The following is a 20,562-nucleotide window of genomic DNA, read 5'->3' as shown; positions in this document are numbered from 1 at the left end:
AAAATCATGTGTTTCCCTATGATTCTCAGGTGGAGAGTGACAGAAGCATGTTAACTTTCACGGAGCTGACACTGACTCTTCAAAGTGGTGTCCTGCCGTTACTGTCTGCATATCCTGAAGACCTGCTCTCAGCTCACACTGGGGGGCATCATTCCTCAACATCCTAAGATATCTTGCTTCCAGAACTGAAGTCAGGACAATGTGTTGCCTCCTTTAATTGCAATTTGAAAATTAATTTCAGATATGGAGGAATACACCAAAAAGAAATGGTGAGCATTGCTGTATTCCTCTTGACTTGTACAAAAATGAACTAAAAAAAAATCTTTTTTAATGAAAAAAAAAAAAAAAAGAAGCAGTAGGTATTTGGTAGAGAAGAGCCATTCAAAAGTTGACTGAAATGTGTGTTGCTGCCAACCTTTTAAATGATGAGTTAAATTTTGGAGTTTCAGCATGTAATTCCAAAATACCCAGATTAATATTTAGTCAGAATCTAAAACTGTCTGGATTAAATGTATGGCTATCCAAGCTAATGCTAATTGTATGTGTATGAACTCCTGTCTACTTGAGGCAAAATGTTTGTTTTAATCCCCTGCAATGAAATAGGGAGGATGAGCTGTCTGTCTTGATGGTATATCTACCTTATGAGTTTCAGATCATTCTAATGCACTTGTATGAAAGACCAGGCTGATAAATGTCAAGTCCATGCATTCTGCAGTCTGTTGACACATGAATAACTAAAGGTTCTTTGGAAGCATTTCAGTAAGTGTTTTTGTTGATTTAACCTTGCTATACAATGTCTTAATTGCACAAAACAGTTTTATAGGCCTGTCGTGGTTTATAGGGCTTCTCTGCCTTTGCAGTGTGCAGCACCAGCTGCCGTGTGCTTCCCAGCTTTACTCTGGCTCTGAGAACACGTTGGCATAGATGTTCCAGCAGTGGGTAAACCCATTGCCTGCTGTTATTCGTTTGTTTTTATTGTATCTCCCTTCTAGCTTTGCACTGACTTGGTTAAAGCTCATTCATGGCCATTAGTGGTTGCAGTCCTGCTGTCTGCTGGGATACAGGTGTACTTTAAGCTGGAGTCAACTGGGAGATCCTGTAAACATGTGGTTTGAGGAACTGGAAGCCAGAACCTGATCTTTCAGCTACTGGTGCTATTGCAGAGGTATGAATCTGTAAGATCTAACTGTGGTGGCAGCAGGCCCTCTAGAGGGTGGTTTGATCAGAGTGTGCAAGCGCAGGACCAGAAGCAGTTTCATGAAGCTGTTTTAAGCTGACTCCAGCCTGTACTATAGTCAGAAAGGATGGTCTGCTTCATAGAATCACAGACTGGTTTGGATTGGAAGAGACCTTGAAGCTCATCCAGTTCCAACCCCCTGCTGTGGGCAGGGACACGTTCCACTAAACCAGGTTGCTCCAAGCCCAGTCCAGCTTGGCCTTGAACACTGTCACTTTTGTCATGTGTGGTTCATTTTTAACTCTTTCCTAAAGTATTGATCAGGTTTGGATATCTTTGGTTTCTGTATTGATATAAATAGGTCTACAAGCCTTCCATTTGAAAGGCTGTGTACTTATTTCTTAAACCCTCAGTGCTAGGATTTTCAGGAAAGATGTAGCTGAGGGGTTTTTTCAGTCACATTTGTAAGCAATCAGAAGGAAGATGCCATGATCTGGCTGACCAGACAGCTATGCATCTTATCCAGTGGAAAAGAAAAACTGAACCAGATTGACAAGCTCATCTCAGTGACTGTGTGGCCGCACAAATGCTAGCACCAGCACAAAGAAATGGCCAAGAACATGTGGCTGTGGCTAGCGGGAGGTCAGTGTTTCTTGGTGCTGGCCACACCGTCTTAGGACAGTGAAAGCTGCTCGTGAGACTGCATGCTTGAACTACAAGTAACAGTTACTTCTCCAGAGAATTAGGAGGAGCACTTGCAAATTGAAAAAAGACTTTACAATAGGTATTTTGTATCTTTAACTTTCTTTGCTTTAGAAAACAGTTTTGGCATTGCAGGAACAAGTTAAATGTATGCGTGTAATCCGAAAGAAAATGGGAGATTACCTGTTAGTCAAACCTCTCTCTTTTTTTTTCACTTTTGCAGCAAAAGCTGCAAGTCGTTTGATGACTAAATAGCATCTCCATTCTCATGAGTTCTGATTTGCTTCTCCTGGAGCCATGGATGAATACAGCCGCTTTGTGGACTGGGACAAGATGGACAGTTCTTTGCAGAGCCAGGATGCGAAGGAGCTGACCTGCCTCGAGCTCCCAGAGCTCAAGCAGCTGGCCCGCCAAGGCTACTGGGCCAAGAACCACTCCCTGAGAGCCAAAGTGTACCATAAGCTGATCAGCAATATCCCATGCCGCACAGTCACCCCAGATGCGAACGTGTACCAAGACATTGTGGTGAAGATCATTGGGAAACGCAGCAGTAGCTCCCTTGCATTGCCAGAGTTTGTAGATGACAGCCTGGTCCCCACATACTGCTTGAACGCAGAAGGTATCGGAGCAGTCAGGAAGATCATACTGTGCATTGCAAATCAGTTCCCAGACATCTCGTTTTGCCCAGCACTGCCCTCAGTGGTTGCTTTGCTTCTGCACTACAGCAAGGACGAGGCCGAGTGCTTTGGGCAGGTTTGTCGCATCCTTGCTTGCAACGACCCGTCCAAGCGGCTCATTGACCAGACGTTCTTGGCTTTTGAGTCGTCCTGCATGACCTTTGGAGACCTGGCGAACAAGTACTGTCAGGCGGCACATAAGCTGATGGTGGCAGTGTCCGAGGATGTACTGGAGGTGTACTCTGACTGGCAGCGGTGGCTCTTCAGAGAGCTGCCCATGGTGTATATCGCTCGGGTCTTTGATGTGTTCCTGGTGGAGGGCTACAAAGTTCTCTATCGCGTGGCACTGGCTCTTCTAAAGTTTTTTCACAAAGTCAGAGCTGGGCAGCCCATGAAGTCTGACAGCATACAGCAGGACATCCGAGTATTCGTAAGGGACATTGCCAAGTCAGTGCCTCCAGAGAAGCTTCTGGAAAAGGCCTTTGCTATCCGCCTTTTCTCACGGAAGGAGATCCAGCTTCTGCAGATGGCCAATGAGAAGGCTTTGCAGCAGAAGGGCATCACAGTCAAACAGAAGAGGTAGGACTCTCGCTGCAGGCAGCCCGAGGGACCTCGGGAGACTGCCCAGTGTGGTGAGCAGTCGGTCAGTCAGCCCTGGGTGACTGCTGGGGTCACAATATGTGCTGGTGTACCTGCTGATCTTTGATCTCTGCAGGTGAATCAGCAGCCCCCCAAAATTAATCGTTACAATTATGGATTGTAACGAGAAGTGTAACTGAAATGTTATGATACAAGAGAAACAAAACACTTTCTCATAGCTCAGTGATTAATTTGTAAATGCTTCTTACAGGTACATGTTAATTGCAAGTATTGTATCTCAGAAGTATCTTTTACAAGCTGTTTTTAAACTAAAAGATGTTTTAGCGAAGCTGGGGGAAACACTGATAATGTACTCAGAGGAAAAGTACCCCACAAATGTGAAAATTAATTTTTAAATATGAGATTATTTGCATAAAATGTTAATTTCATGCTGCCCAGGACTGTGAATTAGGCAGCTTCTGCAGTGTAAGTAAGCAAACACTCTGTCAGCTGGGAACAGTTTGCTTAACTGGGGAGTTATTTTAATAGAGCAAGGAATAAGTAAGTCTTGCTTACAGGTTACTTGAAAATTAGTTTGACTGCAGGCCTGCTGAAAGTCCAGAGTATATTAATCACAGGTAGGAGTTGCCCTATTTTGTGACAGGCCCCTGTACCATTAGAAATAATGATTTTGAAAGAACCATGAAAGAGAAGAGTGAGGATAGTGACTCAAAAGGTGATTGCGTGATCACAATTTCTTTTCAGAAATGAGGGGAGGAAAAACCAGCTGTGAAACCAGTAAATGAAATCCTGCTCCAGTGTGATAGTAAAAGACATGATAATAAACAACATTACCAAAAGACATCTCCATGTAGATAGGAGAGGCAGCAATGCATTAATCTAAACAAAATCAGCATCTTGCCAAGTGCAAATCTACATGCTGGTAAATGCTGGTGCTGTAGAGATGTTCTGGTTCTCCCAAGGCCTTCTGTGACTGCAGAAGACTTCTCCCAGCTGTTTTTGAAATCTAAGTTGAAGTGTTGAACAGTTTATCAGCTGTCCTGACCTCTGAAGGGAGGATGACTTCTGGAAATCTGCTGGGGTCAGTGAATGATATCTGGAACTTGATATGCTAGAGGGACAGTTTCATTTTCTTTAACTCTTCAAAAATTAAAAGGTACCAGCTACTGATATATCAGGATCTTACAGCCAATTGTGTTGCTGAGTTAGTTACAGTGGTTGCAAGCAGATACCATATGTATGGGGATATATATGTAGCAGACTTCAGCCTATAAAATAATGTAAATGCCAGCTGAACCTCTTCCATGTGCCTAAATACATGTAAAGCTCCCTCGACTCTTTTCCAACAGTTTATCTTTAGACTCACAGTCTGGTTTACAATTAGCTTGTGCTTTATTTTGCTCATCTCTTGGAAGAGACTCTGTTAGTCTCAAATATTACAAGGCTTTTAGCCCCTGGAACATCACATTGGGTAGAGTTCAGATCATCACTGGTGCTCGATTAGGTGTGAGTTCTCTTATCCAGGTGTGTTGGCCTGTGCAAGAAGATGATGAATTGTTCATTCTACAAGCAGAGAGCAAAAAAGGGGGAAAAAAAGTGAACCTAGAAATAGGAAATATTTTAACCTGTCTGTCTGTTTTTCTCATGCTTGGTGATTCGAATCAAACCTCACTTTGTTTCTCTCCAGGCTCCTTTCCTTCACTTTGTGATGGATGTAGGAAATCACTGATCTTTGCTATCTTTTTTTTTTTGTCTTTCTCCTTACACGTTCTCCTTCTGTCAATTCCATACCCACTTCACCCCTCCCGTTTGCAGTGTTGCATCTCCCAGAAGGTAGGTTCAACCACTTGAATCTTTGCACTTTGCTCATTTCTTGTTTCTTTGGCTAGTGATTCCTTCCGAGGCTGTCCTTATGGCTGCTGCTGGGGCAGGAGAAGCAGCGCAGCAATCCCAGCATCTGATGCTGTGTAACACCTCCTGAGTGCACTCCTGAAAAGTTAGTTCAAAGCACCTGCAAAGATGTAAGATAAGGGATTGTGGGTCCAGCCAGGCAAGAGTACTTCCATACAACAAACTTGTGTTTTCCAGAGTGGAAAAGAGTAATGTTAATGCAAGTCCTTTCCACAAGGATGCAAGTCCTTTCCACACTGGAGGAAAAAGTGTTGCTTTGTTTTAAAACATCTCAAAAGTGACATGTCTTCAGAAACACGTCCAGATCTGTTTTATGTTGTTGCAGTAGATATGAGACATCCTCAACTTTCTTTTTCCTCTTTGCAAGCTTTCTGCGGTTAATTGGAAAGATGTTGGACTGAACCCAACTTGGCACACTCCTGAAAGTCACTTGTCTCTAATCATACTAGATTATATTTATTTTTAAGTAGGTAGGGGTTTTAGATGCAAGGAGACAAGACCGTTTTCCTGTGTCAAGGAGGTCAGAGTTACTCAGCCATGTAGCGTTAGTGGTTAATGAAGTCATTCATCAAGTCTTGGCCTGAAAAGCAAATCTTAAAGAACAAAACCCAGTGGATTGTGATATCTGATAAGCAGGGAACTTGGAAAGGAGAAAGACCGCTCTGTGAGTCTGAAATACCACGGGTGTATGGGTTTAAATTAATGCCTTTGAGAATCTCCTGGCCTTGTTGCAGGTGCCCTGAGTTAGCTTCAGTGAGTGATACACACTAATGTTTGTACTAATCTATAAAATCAAAATTGGAATTAATTTACTCATGTTTTCATGTCTGAAATAACACCTTAACAGGCTTATCAGAGCATGTTTCATATCATATTCTGTATGTTGAGGATTTTACTTCTAAGAAATCAGCAGGCTGTTAATTCCAGCTAAGCAAATCTTCAGTGCCCATGTATTATTTTACTGCGGTTACAAGGTTCTGAAAGCAGAAAGCCTTGATTTCTGTGAGGAAGCACATAGTTTTGAGGGGAGTTAGGTGCAGGGTGTCTCTTGACAGTGATCTCAACACAGGATTATGTTTCAGGCTAATGCACCACATATGGCTTCTATTGCCATGTATGACTGACAAACAGCGTATCACTTGTACCATGTATTTATGCTCTAACTGAAATTATAGTGGATTTTAAAGATAATGCTGACCAGATCATATTTAACCCAAAACAAAGCAGAGCAGGAAAATGTAATTCAGTGAGTCAGAACTTGGAGTGTGGTATTTGTTGTCTTGGCATACCACAGAGATGTCCACTGTGACAGCGGTTACCGCACGTCGGCAGCTTTGGCTTATCTTCAGGAACTTTGAGGTCTCTGGAGCACAATGTATTAATGATATAGAACATTAATGATATAGAATGTAAAAAACAACATTCCTATGAAAATAGCAAATAAGCTGCTTTATTAAACTTCTAGATTGTGATTCTTCTCTAAATTGAATTTCCTTTGGGATAATAAAGTTGAACTTCTTTCTAACATCAGCATTTAATAGCAAGTTGTCATGCCAATCTCAATTAGCCAACATGAAGAGCTGAGGAAAATACTAATTCAGGGTAAAAGATTAGTGACTTTGTTCAGTTCTAGTGGTGGACCTTAATGCAGTGCCAGTCCAAATTCAGTGTTCCCTCAAAGTGCTGGTTTCTTACTAGAGAACCCTGAAAGGCCTCTGGAGTAGTGAATCATTAACCAATACAAACCAAAATGTTGTGGTTTTTTCTTTGCCAAACTGTATGCTGTTCATTTTCACTCATTTACTGCACTGAACAGCAACTACCCAACTGAAGTAGATGATTTTCAGTGTCGTTAGAGAAATACTGTCCAAAATGAAAGGATGGATACAGGTTAGAGACTTGTAACTCTGGTTGCAATTTTCTGACCTCCCTCCAAAAAAACCCTTCTATTTTTGTGAAGCAGCACAGTTTGGTGTGGTGTAGGTACAGGCTGTACTGACACTGATCTCAACACAGGTTTCAGTCATAAGCACCTGCAGCTGTGACTTATGCCTGGGCAATAGCAGGTCATTTTATTTCAAATCCTTTGGTCAAGCTATGGTGTGCGTTTATTAACAGAATGATGACATTAAATATAAATGATTTGCCATGACATTCAAGGGACAGGAATATTCTTAAATAGCCAACACCATGGTAAATGCTTTCTAGTTGATTCAAAAGATCTGGTTTTAAAGTTGATAGAGCTGAAAAAGCTATAGCTGATAAAGCTGAAAGAGCATGGCCAAGCTGGGCCAGGGCAGTGATCATCCGCCTGTACTTGGCACTGATGAGGCTGCACCTCAAATCCTGAGTTCAGTTCCGGGCCCCTCACTGCAAGAGAGACATTGAGGTGCTGGAGCGGGTCCAGAGAAGGGCAACAGAGCTGGTGAAGGGTCTGAAGCTCAAGTGTGATGAGGAACGGCTGAGGGACCAGGGGGGGTTTAGTCTGGAGAAGAGAAGGCTCACGGGAACGTTACCACGCTCTACAACTACCTGAAAGGCGGATGGAGCCAGGAGGTGGCTGGTCTCTTCTCCCAGGGAACAAGCGGTAGGACAAGAGGAAACGGCCTCAAGCTGCACCAGGGGAGGTTTAGACTGGATATTAGGAACAATTCCTTCCCCAAAGGGTGGTCAGGCATTGGAACAGGCTGCCCAGGGCAGTGGTGGAGTCACTATCCCTGGAAGTGTTCACAAACTGTGTAGACGAGGCCCTTAGAGACATGGTTTAGGGGTGGCCTTGGCAGTGCTGGGGAATGGTTGGACTTAATCTTAAAGGTCTTTTTCAACCTGGTTCATTCTATGGTTCTGTGATATTTTACCTATGTGGAAAAGTTATAGGAAGACATAGGGTACTGAAGGTGATGTGTTACTATGAATGCTGCTGAACACAGGCTTTGAGTGGGATCTGGGTAGGGAAGTCCTTAAATCAGCAGTTCATAGTAGCCAGGAGAAGGAACAGAGGAAAAAGAAAAGGTACACTGAGATTGAGAGCCTTTTAGGAACAAGTACTTAAGTTTAGTTGCCCAAACAGATCACATCAGTGTGAAAATGCAGAGCAAGCATATGAATAATTATGAGGTTTGCCTGTTTTATTATTACTTTTCCTCCAGAAAGCCACTGTAATAAACTAGTTGACTGCCCTGAATGTTTATTAATTCATTGAATGTGAGAAAAATAGAGTTCCTGATGAATGGAAACCAAGGCTTTGTTTCTCAGCTCTGTTCCTTAGAGCCCCCAGCCTTTCACTGCAGAGCAGACAGGACCATGAGGGCTGAGACTTAAAGTAAGATTCTGAAGATGTGAGTTCAATTCTTGACTCATACTTTGTTCAGTTGATCTCCCCCGGGCTTCAGCTTGCTGTATTTAAAAGCAGAAATAATGTCCTAGTTAGTGATAATACAAGTTTTAAAATCCATTAGTAGTTGCAGCTTGCTTAAATAGGTGTCCACAGAAGTTCCTTGCTAAGTAAATAACACAGGGCAGCAATGCAAGCAGTGGTTTGGTTCATTTTGCTAGAGAAAGCAGTCATTTTATTGTTTGGGGTTTTTTTTCTGAGTAACCTAAGGAGGCATTTCACTAGCAATGCTGACACTAAAGCAGCACCAAGCAAGAACCACTGTAAAGAGCAGTGCAGATGCTGCTGATTTCTTGGTACTATAGACAAGAAAGATAAAAAAACCCATATGGTTTATATGTTTTAGGGAGTTAGCTAAGCAATTCAGATACGTGCAGATATGTAGCATTGAGATCCTCTCTATGCTCTGTGAAACTGAGACGAAAGGATTGTGTGATTTTCAAAAAAACTCAAAAAACTGGAAGATACTTGCAACTGAATCCCTGCATGCAGAGCAAGCTGCCTAAAGCTTCTTGTAACTAACGGCTGCCCAGTATTTTAGTGTCTTGTGTAAGTTCCTGTGTCACTTACACTTGTACTTGGCTGTCACTCCTGCATTTTAAATGTCTTTAACGTCAGCCGTGGCTGCAGTAACACTGGTGTAATCCCCAGGCTCTGGGTCTGTGCTTATTTAATCTGAGAAATGAAGGCTGGTTGAAATGACGATGGTGATTGGTAGTATTATTACTTTCAAGTAATAATAAGCATGAAGCAGTTCTTACAATTGTATTGGACCCCTTAGGTCAGGGTGGGGTTTGCTTTCTGGGTTCACCATTGTGAACTTCTTACAAGGACCCATAGGGGCAGGACAAGGGGGAATGGCTTTAGCCTGACAGAGGGGAGACTGAGATGAGATCTTAGGAAGAAGTTCTTCCCTGTGAGGGTGCTGAGGCACTGGCACAGGTGGAGCTCTGGGCCTTGCCCAGAGCAGCCGTGACTGCCCCATCCCTGGCAGTGTTTAAGGCCAGGTTGGACGGGGCTTGGAGCAACCTGGTCTAGTGGCAGGTGTCCCTGCCCGTGGCAGGGGGTTGGACCTGGGTGAGCTTTAAGGTCCCTTCCAAACCAGTCTGGGGTTCTATATCCTCTATATATAAAGGTGCAGGCCACAGCTGTCATACAGAGGAAATGCTCCAGATATTTCATTAAGGCCAGATCACTACCTTTTGAGGATTATGTTAAACTGCAGTAGTTTATTATCTTCACTAGGTTATGGCCTTCTAATCCCATGGGCTGGAGCTTTGAACAACAGCATATCTACTAGGGTCTTCCAGTGTTCACTGTAGTGAACATTTTAGTGTTCGTGTAGCATTCACTTAGTGTAACATGTCTTTGCATGTCACTGTTCAGTAGTTTGACACTTGTTTTGTTGATAAATCATTGCTTCTCAATGTTTTGTGTTGTATTTCTCAGGCAGAATGTGCATTTAGCAGTTCATGCTGAGAACTTCAAGTCTGAAATTGTCAGCGTGAAGGAGATGCGAGATATCTGGTCGTGGATCCCGGAGCGGTTTGCACTTTGCCAGCCCCTCTTGCTTTTCACCACTTCGCAACATGGCTATAGTCTGAGCAGGTAAGGAAAAACCTTTCCTATTCTTCTGTGCTATACGGCAAAAAAGAGCAACAGGGGAACTGTTCAGCGGATTGACAAAAAGGTCATGCCTCATCAGAACTTGATCTAGTGAATATTATTTGAGATGGAAAGTAAATGTGACAAATTCCTCCTGTTGGCTACAGCATTTGACCAAAGTACTTCATATGCCAGGCCATAGCAAGCCATTTTAAACTGTCCAGGACCAGTTGGAAAAGTCGAAACTCCATCAGTTCACAGAATGTGCTGGTCTGAGACTGGTTCATTCCCCACTGGGTACGAATGGTTTAATTCAGCAGCTGCTCTGCAGGCTCTTTTGATAGATAACCGCAACTGATCCAAAGAATAAGGGAAATGGAACTGGTGATTCCTCTACCAATTAATCAGATTGTTATTATTTTTAAGGGGGGATAAACTTAGATGTGAGTTCTCCTTCCACTTGACACAGAAGACTATAACCCTATAGCTCCTAATAACGACTTTGACATCTGCAGTCAAGGTGCCGAGGTGGGGAGTGGTCTGCTGTGCCAGCCCCATGTGCCTATGAGAAAAATCAGAAGCAAGCAAAGAGAACACATCATAATTATTTTCTATGAAAGCCGAAAGCTCTTCAGACACAGCCATCAGTCCTCAGGACACAACTTTCTTTAGGTTGTCTTCACTCAAAATGCTGTGAAATGCCCCTGTTGTGATAGCTGGTCTTCAAGTTATTCTGCAAGAGGCATAAACAACTGTACAGAGAACAGAGTAGAGGAGAACTGCTTGATAATACTTGTTTACACTCAACTCATATTTACAATGGACTGTAGAAAGCATTTGCAGGAACATGCTTAGTTTTCAGGTGGCTTTCTTGCCATGCCATCAGCTGGAGGAGGAGGAGGTGCCTGACCTTAAGGAAGAGCAGAGCTGCAGGTGGTGGTAGTTGAGTGCTCATTTTCACGTACTCTGCATTTCAGGTTCTATTCTCATAGTGAGGGACATGAACCAACTCTTCTCCTCATCAAGACCACAGCAAAAGAGGTGAGTGAGGTGGAAGACAACTGATTCGTTTAGGGTTTAGGCACTTATTTAATGCCATATTGCAACACACCACTGTTAATAATAAAATGAAGAAGCAAGAGACCTGAAATTACTTGGGGAAGGGAGGGGGTTGTTTGGGGTTTTTTTTTAACAATGCCTGTTTTAAATGGTTCCATTTATGGATTATGGGATTATGTTTTCATGGGTAAATCTTGTAAACAAGGTCTTGCTCAGCTGTTCTTGTAAGCAGTGTGGGATGATGGACTAGAGTAACTCATTTTGCTCTTGGACGGGCTCTTAATTGCAGATTCAGAGGGAGAGGCTGAGGAATTGTGTGAAGAAACTCATGATTCATAGAAGATATTTTCATTTTCTCTAGGATATGAGGAGAGAAAGTAGCCACATTTAAATAGTATGAATAATACTGGACTACATATGTGGAAAAAAAAGCTTTAGCTTCATCTTATTCTTGTTTGAAAAAAACCACAAAAGCTCTGAGAACCTGAGGAGAAGTGCACACAAGTGCCTTATCTAATGAGGGCTGGTTCTCTGCTCTGCTGTGTGTGATAGTATTGGACAACACAATGTAAAACATTAGCTTCATCTCATGCTTGTTGAAAAAACAAAAATGCATCAATCAAGAAAGCTTCCCAGAGCCTCCCAAAAGGTGCCTGGTCCTGCTTAAAATGAGCATTGGTTTTTTGCACCACTGTGCCTGAGTTCCACATGTTCTGTGTGTAATCTCAGGCTCTTATTGCAGCCTCTGGGCTTATACTTCTGCTTATGTTCCTGCAGGATCACTGCCCATCAAACAAGCCCATTTCTACTCTTACTTGCATCTACCTAATGCTAATGCTCCGGGCGGTTACATAGGCCCATGTGTGGTTTCTGGCCATCCCAGGCCTGCGCTGACATGCCAGTGACTTACAAAAGGGGAAAATATTAATTTATTGTTTTGCTTCTTGTCCTGGAAGCTGTCAGAAGTCCAGCCTTGTAAGTGGTGCTGGGTTTTATAGGATGGTTCATTTCTTACCCCTAAAAAAACCAAAGACACTCCAAACAAAAGTAGAAGAAAAATGTGGTGGTTTTGCTTGTGAGTTTTGGGTTTTTTTTTTGCAAAGGGTTACATTCATCCTTTATTCATATGCCCATAGTTACATTTTTAGAAAGAAGAAAATTTGCCTTCTCATTTTCCAGCTCTCACATGCTCAGGCATCTCAGATCAAACAGAGTTCTGGGCATCTTTTTGTTTATGCACACGATTTTCCTATATGAAAAACCTGCTCTTCAGTAATTCTGTCCTAGGAGCTCTGCTTGTAATGCTGGTGGGGGCTAAACAGCAAACGTACCTGAGAACAATTCTGCTTAACCAATGTTTCTGGAAAAGAACCCTGCTGCAGGGTTGCTTTCAATCCCATTTTCAGAGCTTCCTTGTTTGGTCTGTGTCCACTTGGCAATGATGCTTATTGCTGGTAGCGAGAAATTCTTCTAGTGCAAACAAAAGACCGCAGAAAAGCTCAGCCCTCCAAAGCTGTTTTTCTTTATTGGAAGCTAGTGAGCCCCATGCTGACTGAATAGGCTGCTTTAAATATCTGAGCTAGTTCAGCATCAACTTAGCTAAGCTGGTTATAACCTCCAGTTTGGAGAAAGCCACCAAGACTGCTTTTTATGACCAGAAAATATTCAGGCAGAACAGCTCATACTGTAATTTGTGACAATACTGTTGCTTTGGATACCAAAATGAGGAAGTAGAGTCAGGCCTTACATGGAGGCATTTGTGATTTGGTACCTGGGTTATGTTGGATCATTTCTCCTTTAAGGCCTCAGAGATATGAAATAATTTATGAAACTGTTGGGATTTAAGGGTACCCACCAGTGGATTAAAGCAGTTTAAATCTATCTTTAGATATAAATACTTGTGCTGCCTTAATCCACTGACACAGAGGTTTTGAAAATCAAGCTAAAATCAAACCTTCAGTTGTGGACTCTAAAACATTGGCATCAGTTGGTTTTAACAGACTTTTTCCTTCAGTGAAAGCCTCCTGACCGAGCTGTTTGTACTAGGTCTGTGGTGCTTATCTGTCCACCGACTGGAGCAAGCGCAGGCAAGGAGGGAGCACACTGAGTTTCTTTGGAACTGGGGAATGCTTTGTGTTTAGGGTGAGTAAAATTTCATCGAATTACCCAGTGGCACAGCAGAGCCGCTGTAATGGTGTGAGTAACTCTTATTTCCCTTCCACTTGACGAGGCTAGATTATATGCCTTCCTAGTTTACAAAGTCTCCTGAACTCTTAACATGAAGGAGAAAATCTTCTCTGTTTTCTGTAACCCTTTTTCTCCCCTTGCACAGAATAGTTTCTTAAAAGATGTAATAAGGTAGCTCAGAAAACGCTGCCTTGTTCCTTCAGTCACCTAAAAAGCAAAGGCATAAAGAAAGAAAAAAAATCTAGCCTAAAAGGCGGTTTCATAGAATCCCAGACTGGTTTGGGTTGGAAGGGACCTTAAAGCTCAGCCAGTTCCAACCCCCTGATGTGGGCAGAGACACCTTCCACTAGAGCAGGTTGCTCCAAGCAACCCTGGCCTTGAACGCTGCCAGGGATGAGGGATCCCAGTTTGATCCAATCTTTACTACTAATTGTGAGGGTGGAGTCTGAGGGGCTTGAGCGTTCTTTGCTGCGCAGAGCTCTCTGTGTAGTGCATGTGCACTAACTAAAGTGTTGCTCTTCTCTGCCCTTATGCAGCTGAAGCCAGAAGTGGAACGTTACGAGTGGGTGATCATAAAACACCCAGAACTGGCCAAGCCTGGGTCAGAGACAGAAAATCACACCTCACCAAGCTCCAGCACCCTCGCTTCCAGCAGTGCCCCATCATACTCCTCAGATCACCTTTCTCCCTTCTTATCAGCTCGGCACTTCAAGTTGCCTTCCAAAACAGCCTCCATGTTCATGGCTGGCAGCAGTGAATGCATCATTATAGGTAAGTCAGTGTAAGAATTTGAGCATATATCCTACCAGCTCTTCCCTTAGATACAAGAGTTCACCTGTATTTACCATATGTGCAATTCAGTATCACTACAGTTAGAGATAAAAGTGGCCAAAACCTGGTATTATTACCCAACAGAAATTTTCTGTGGGAAAACTTGCGTATCAGGAACTTCAGAGGAAGATAGTAACTCACAGCTTTGGGCAGAGCCATACCTTCATGCTGCCTAATTCATGATGAGAAATAGTTCTTGAAGGGGAGCTTACTTTGCCCTGAGGCTTTTGAAACATGGGGTAAACTATAGAACATGTTCGTTCTCCTGGAGCTTTATTGGATCTGTGGTGCTGCTGACTTTGGCAAAAGCCTGCTTAGTAATGTGGTCACCTAAATGGGATTTACAAGGAACGGGTATAAAATCATAGTTGTTCTTTTCCCAAAAAGCTGTACTTGGACGCTTGTTAGGAGAGCACCTAGCCCAGTGATCTCCTCTAACATCAAGTGTGGGCTGATTTCCCATTTAGCAGCACGTGCTCTAATCAACCATAAGAAGGGCTGCTCCAGTATGACAAGAGCTTCAGTGCATGTGTAACTGAATTAGAAATGGCTGTTAGTGATGTGTCACAGATATTTTGGAGTTCTTTACTGTTGAGCATATATCCCACCAACTCTTCCCATCAGCCTTAGATAAGAGTCATAGAATCATTGAATGGGTTGGATTGGGAGGGACCTATTATGTGGTTTCAACCCCCTGCCATGGGCAGGGACACTTCCCCCTAGAAGTGAGAGTCACTTGTATTTACCATATGTTACACTATTGGTAGTAATAAGAGAAATACAGGCTTAGGTAGTAGATATGTAGAGACAAATGTTGTACACAATTCCAGCTGTAGACCAGAATTTCCACCCCTTTGATTCTTCAGATGGTTTTGGGAGCTATTCTTAGACACTTGCTCTATAAGCAATAGGGGAATCTTCCTTTTTGTTTTCCTGACACATTTTTGTCTAAATTTATTTCACTCCACCGCGATCTCTCACTGAATTTTGACACTGACCCACAGATAATCAAAATGCTTTTAACTCTGACATGGTTTACAGTAATTTAGAAGACTAAGCCCATCACTTACTGATTATGTTCTTCTCCCAGTTTTGATTTTTGTCTGCCAACAGAATTCTTTGTTTTTTCTTTACTGGAGGGAAAATACGCAGTTGGTAACTTCCAACATCCTCCAGCACTGAAAAACAAATCTGAAACGGATGCATTGGAGTCTTGTTCTTACTGACTTGCATTACTGTTTTTCTTTCTTTGATTAAAAAAAAAAAATCCAGTTCTGATAGTGTCATGTAAAAGCTGTGCATTGGATCATACCTGTTATACCTGAAGATGGCAAGCAAGCATCACTTAGGGCTTCCAGTTGTTCCCATGAGAGAAACACTTAAGTCTTTTTTTGTTACAGCGGTTTTGCATGCTAAGAAGCGCAGAGACCCACTTACACTTGTCTTTGCCTCCTTGCAGGAGGTGGTGACGGCCAGGCTCTGTACCTCGATGCAGATCTGAACCACGGAAGAACCAGCCACTGCAGTACCTTCAATAACCAGCCGTTGTGCTCCGAAACCTTCCAGATCTCTCTCTTGGAGGTGTGGGGCTTCTTGGACACCATGAATGCTTGACTGTTGTTAATCAGCTAGTTTTTCAGTTGTTCTAGGATTCCCAAGGCAAATTCTAATGCAGGAGCCAAGTTAGAACACAATTGCTACTGGGCTCAGTGTTTTTTAGTAATTACTAAGTGGTGCACTTGAGTGCAGGGCTTAGTTGTTTACTCTTATTTTGTTTAAGACAGGTCAAGGTGAAGTAATGTATCTGATTGATTAACTCCTCAGCTCTTTACCTCTAAAGATCTGGATTCAGGTCCTTTTATTAGGTAAAAATGAAAATGTAATTATTTCAAGCCATCCTAAGTGGATACAAGTCCAAATCACAGGATAGGTTTGCAGTTTGATGCAATTCCTCAGAGGCTCAGAGCTGGCTGAGGTGTGCTATAGAGCTGTGTGCCACTAGCATCAGTACCTGGCTTGAGCCAGTAATATCAAATGTCTGCTCACAGGGAACATTGATGACCTCAGATTTGATGTAGAACAGTAGCTCATGAAATCATTGCCCTACTATAAGCAGGGATTGTGCAGACAAATCAGTAGCGTTTCGTTAGTTCCGAAAGCCCTCAATTCCCATAAGAACCATGATTGCTCATTGTCCTTCTCCTTGTACCTGAAACCTTGACACATTCCAGTTGCATCTGTTTGTGGAATCTGCCTCTGAGAAAGGCATCCAGACTGGGTAACCATATCTCAAAGGCTTGATTTTGTTTACATTCCTATTCCGTATCAGTATAATGACTTCAGACTGACTAGTGTTCCAGGCAGCTGAAAGCCAGAGCATATATGGAGTGCTCAGAAACTTCCTTTTCTTCGTCTTTCCTGGAAGCTGAGATGGAGCTTTAAATCTGAGAATAACTGCTGATATCCCTACATGTTTGGGGAATTAGACATTGTGGTACAGAAGCTTAATGCTCTCCCCACAAGTAAATGAAGGGAGGTGGGAGGGAAATCCTCTGTGTAATGTTATTCTGGGAGTGGACAAGCTTCCCAGGAGAATTCTAGGTGACACTGTTTCTCCATATCATGAGTCTTCCCAGTGGTGAGATCCTGAAAAAGGTGACACTTTTTTGGCAGCAGTGTTCTGGCAGGATTTGGATGATGCAAAGAGGCTTTTGCTCATTCCTGAGAATTCATACAGCTCTCTCAAGCATGCCTTGGGCATGGGATATCTGGAGGCAACTGCCCTGTGTCTTCATCTAAAACTTGTGGTATCTGCTGTAGAACAACTCCCACCCGAAGCACAAGTCCATAAACATCGATGGTAGCCTGGAGCATACAGCAGGATGCTCTCAAAGCTTCAGTGGGTAATTTGCTAGTAAGTTCTACCACCACAGGTAAAATGAAGGGAAAGAGGAATGGCTTTTTTTTTGTCTTCAGCAGTTCAGCCTAAAAAATTGCTTTAGAGTGGGGGAAATGTGATTACTTGAATTTCATTTATAGTGATAAAATCTCAGTGAGGCTGGACAGGGTCATGTCAGCACTGAGAGGTGGCGTGAGTCTTGCGTTGGCTTGTTTAGCTTTCCATCAGTGAAAACACCAAGTGTCTTGGTAAAGTGTTGCCTTTTGTGAAGCACATGAACAAACTTGGCAAAAAATGTGATTTTCTTCTTCAGATGCCATTTTAAACTTTTGTCAAAATAACTCTTTGAAATACTAGAGTGCACTTACAACAGTTTAAGATGTCTTTTGCACCACATGTATTTGCAATTAGATTATTTCACCCTGTTTGAGTCAGCACTCGGCCTCTCTTTCTTTCCCGCTGGGTGAGTTCTGTCCAGCTGTGTTTTCAGAGGTTTACCATAAGTTTGACTGAACTGCAAGGTATAATTCGGTTATATTTAATGTATTTTGATGGGGAAGAACTCAAACAGTTGTATCTGGCTTTTTACAAATACTGGCTGATGTTGCCTTCTGTTATATTTTCAAAGCTAGTTGTATCACTTTGCACTTGCTAGCACCCCACAAGCTTCCTCAGACACAAGGAATCGCGCAGAGAATGTATCCCATTTAGTGGGCTCTCTTCCATGTAGGTGGGGTTTCAGTTTTGTCTGTATCTCCTCTCTGTGGAGTTTGTCTCAGGTGCCCTTGAAAACCCCAAACACAATAGCATTAATTTTCAGCTTGTTAAGTTGTCGGATTCCCTCAGGCTGTTGGCAAGACTTGTGGCAGTTCATTGTTGCACTTCAAATGAATAGGTTTTATCTGGAAAATCTCTCCTGCAGCTGGCAGTGGTGATGGAGTTTTCTCTCCCCATCTCTGCAGGATGCAGCTATGTCAGCGAAACCCAAATGCTGTACCATGCCTTAGGCCATATCTGAGAAACACTGTTCCTTTCCCTGCTCTGTTCTTAATGCACAGGGGTTTGGGTGTTTAAAATCAAAAATAACTCCTGGTTGCTCAGAAATTCATCATAGGATATTAGTGTGAGGATCCAAGGAGCAGCACTGAAAACAAGTGAGGCCCGGGTGTCTTTCACAAGTCAATCACAGGCTTCAACTCAGCTTCCCTCGTGCCAGATCAGTCCAACTTCTGACCCCTTGGTAGCGAAGGTCCACAAAAGAGCCCTTTTTGGCAGCTTATCTAGACAGCCAACCAGTCTTTCACATGGGTCTTAAAGGTAAATCTTCATTCTAAAGTAAGACATTACCACACCGTGTCTCTCTGGGTGTGCTTCAGGCACACGCTGTGCCCAAAGCAGTTTGAGCAGTGACCTCTATGAGTTTGCAAATCCTAGCAGGGAGTAAAAGGGTTTATGGATGATCCTCCTCCTGCTGCCTGTTGGGATTCATACCAGGATTCATATCGGTCGTGAGGCACATGTCACAGGGATGGTTTAATTTGATACAGCACTTCCCTGCTGCAGGCATCCTGCAGCACTAATATGCGTGGTTTAATACATGCCTCTAGCAAGAGGAATTGTAGGATGCTGTGTCACCTTCACACAATCCTTCTGTTCAGTGAAAATGGATATTCCTTTTCATGTGCAAATCCCTGTTATGGTTGTGAAACATCTTAGAGGAACAGCAGTTTCTTTCCAGTTGTTTTCTGTCTGTAGTTAATAGTTGTGCTGACCAAGTGCATATCAAAGTTCAGGTAATTAAGCCAAGCATTTGTGTAACATGCAGAACTCTTGAGATGGAGACCACAGCCTGTTTTTTAAGACAACGACTACAATGGGCACCTTATCAGAAAGTTCATGTTATTTCAAGTACCCCAGTGAAGTGCTTTAGTCACCTTGTAACTGGGAACAACTTGATGTGGTTTGTAATCCTTGTTTGTAGTCCTGCTGGCAGCAGTGACAGCATCAGCTCCTGCAGGAGAACATTTGCTTTCCTGAGAAGCCATTTTTGCTTTATAATGTTCTCTTGAAGGCAGAAAAAAACCAGAAACTCTGATTTATTGTAAATGGCATCTGAGCTGTTTCCAGGCCACAGGACTATTCCCAGCTCTCAGCCAGGCTGGACAGACTTCATCACTGCACCCGAACTGTCATTCCTACGGATCATGCGCTTTGACACGCTCCCTTTTGAGATGAAGCATTAGTCAGCCTCCTGTTAATAGAGGCCAGTTAACAAAGGCAAGGGTGCAACTCCCATCTCCTCTGTGCGGAGATAACTAAACACAAATTGGAGGGGCGGGAGCACTGTTCTTTAAAGAGTTCAACTTCATGCCAACGATATCTGTGTTTAGCCATGGGCGGGCGGCACTTGCAGATCGATCAACTGCTGGGGTGTGCATGAACTGAAATTGTGTACTTTGTCCTTGGAAATCCATCCTCATTTTTGATGGGGAGTGATCTCCTTTGCCCACCATAGACAGTGGTGCTACGTCCAGTGGGGACTGAGGGCTGGCTCCTGCGACCCGCACCCGGAGTGCGGTTGTTGGGTAGATCGGAGGCCTGGGCACCTGGCTGTTTATGGTGAGATGCCATTCTGCCTGACATGAATTTCAGACTCTTCGTAGTTGAGATGAGAGTGCGTAGTATTTGGGGTGATGTTTGTCTTTAGATGAGTGGAGTTGTGCTGCTGAAATGGTTTTCCACCCTATCATTGGAATCGCTGCCCTATGTCAGTGGTATTTTTGTCACTGTGCAGAATCTTGGATTGTATTAAAATGTGTTTGACTGTGGAGGTTATTGACTCTCCTTCATTCTGTTATTTTACTTCCTGTAGACCTCATAGCGAAAGGCTTGTTGAGACTGAGACATAAACCTTGGAGCATGTGTTCTCTCACATGAACTCCTCACTGCAGTGAAGCAATTACACAGTTCCTGACTGTTTTAAGAGATCTCACAAGGATTCCACCAAGATGAGGTACCAAACTGATTGTAAAAAAACTTACATTGGTAAATTCTGAAATGAGCCTTCATCCCTTTGGTAGGACCAAAGAGCATGTTTAGCCCCAGCTCAGCCTGGGTTGAAAATGCCCCATCCCTGGCAGTGCTCAAGGCCAGGTTGGATGGGGCTTGGAGCAACCTGGTCTAGTGGAAGGTGTCCCTGCCCGTGGCAGGGGGTTGGAACTGGCTGAGCTTTAAGGTCCCTTCCAACCCAAACCAGTCTGGGATTCTGTGATTCTATGAAATGGAGCTTTGAGGTGTCTTCTGGCCACCAGCACTGGTAAATTGTAGATCAAACCAGCAGTACAATTGCATCCTCTGCATCTAAGTGCTGTCATCAACTCACCTGCAGCCCTGGCACTTGTGCCAGCACCAGCGGGGCTGTGGCTGCAGGAGGCAGCTCTGCCAGGGAACGGCTTGTTTAAAACTAGGATTTTTGTACCTCTTGATGGCTTGGTTTTAACCTGGATCTCTTCCTGGCCCG

At 43.2% G+C, this 20,562-nt stretch overlaps 1 protein-coding gene across 8 annotated transcripts in view; it reads left to right on the top strand.

Annotated features, from left to right (window-relative positions):
• Positions 1-19,872, top strand: part of TBC1D24 (TBC1 domain family member 24) — a 29,465-nt gene extending 9,593 nt beyond the window's left edge. For 2 of the 8 annotated variants that reach the window (XM_030484199.1, XM_030484200.1), the window contains 9 exons: positions 30-269; positions 993-1,165; positions 2,103-3,135; positions 4,972-4,989; positions 9,911-10,069; positions 11,044-11,107; positions 13,172-13,267; positions 13,849-14,083; positions 15,603-19,872. In XM_030484199.1, the coding sequence (XP_030340059.1) occupies positions 2,177-3,135; positions 4,972-4,989; positions 9,911-10,069; positions 11,044-11,107; positions 13,172-13,267; positions 13,849-14,083; positions 15,603-15,757 (1,686 nt within the window). In that variant the 5' untranslated portion in view covers positions 30-269; positions 993-1,165; positions 2,103-2,176 and the 3' untranslated portion in view covers positions 15,758-19,872. The remainder of the gene's footprint in view (positions 1-29; positions 270-992; positions 1,166-2,102; positions 3,136-4,971; positions 4,990-9,910; positions 10,070-11,043; positions 11,108-13,171; positions 13,268-13,848; positions 14,084-15,602) is intronic. The other 6 variants (XM_030484201.1, XM_030484202.1, XM_030484204.1 and 3 more) reach the window with 4 other exon arrangements.
• Positions 19,873-20,562: the final 690 nt, after the last annotated feature.

Source organism: Strigops habroptila, chromosome 4 (assembly GCF_004027225.2).
Source record: "Strigops habroptila isolate Jane chromosome 4, bStrHab1.2.pri, whole genome shotgun sequence".
In the NCBI taxonomy this organism is placed as follows: Eukaryota; Metazoa; Chordata; class Aves; order Psittaciformes; family Psittacidae; genus Strigops; species Strigops habroptila.
This window is presented reverse-complemented; position numbering and strand designations above follow the sequence as displayed.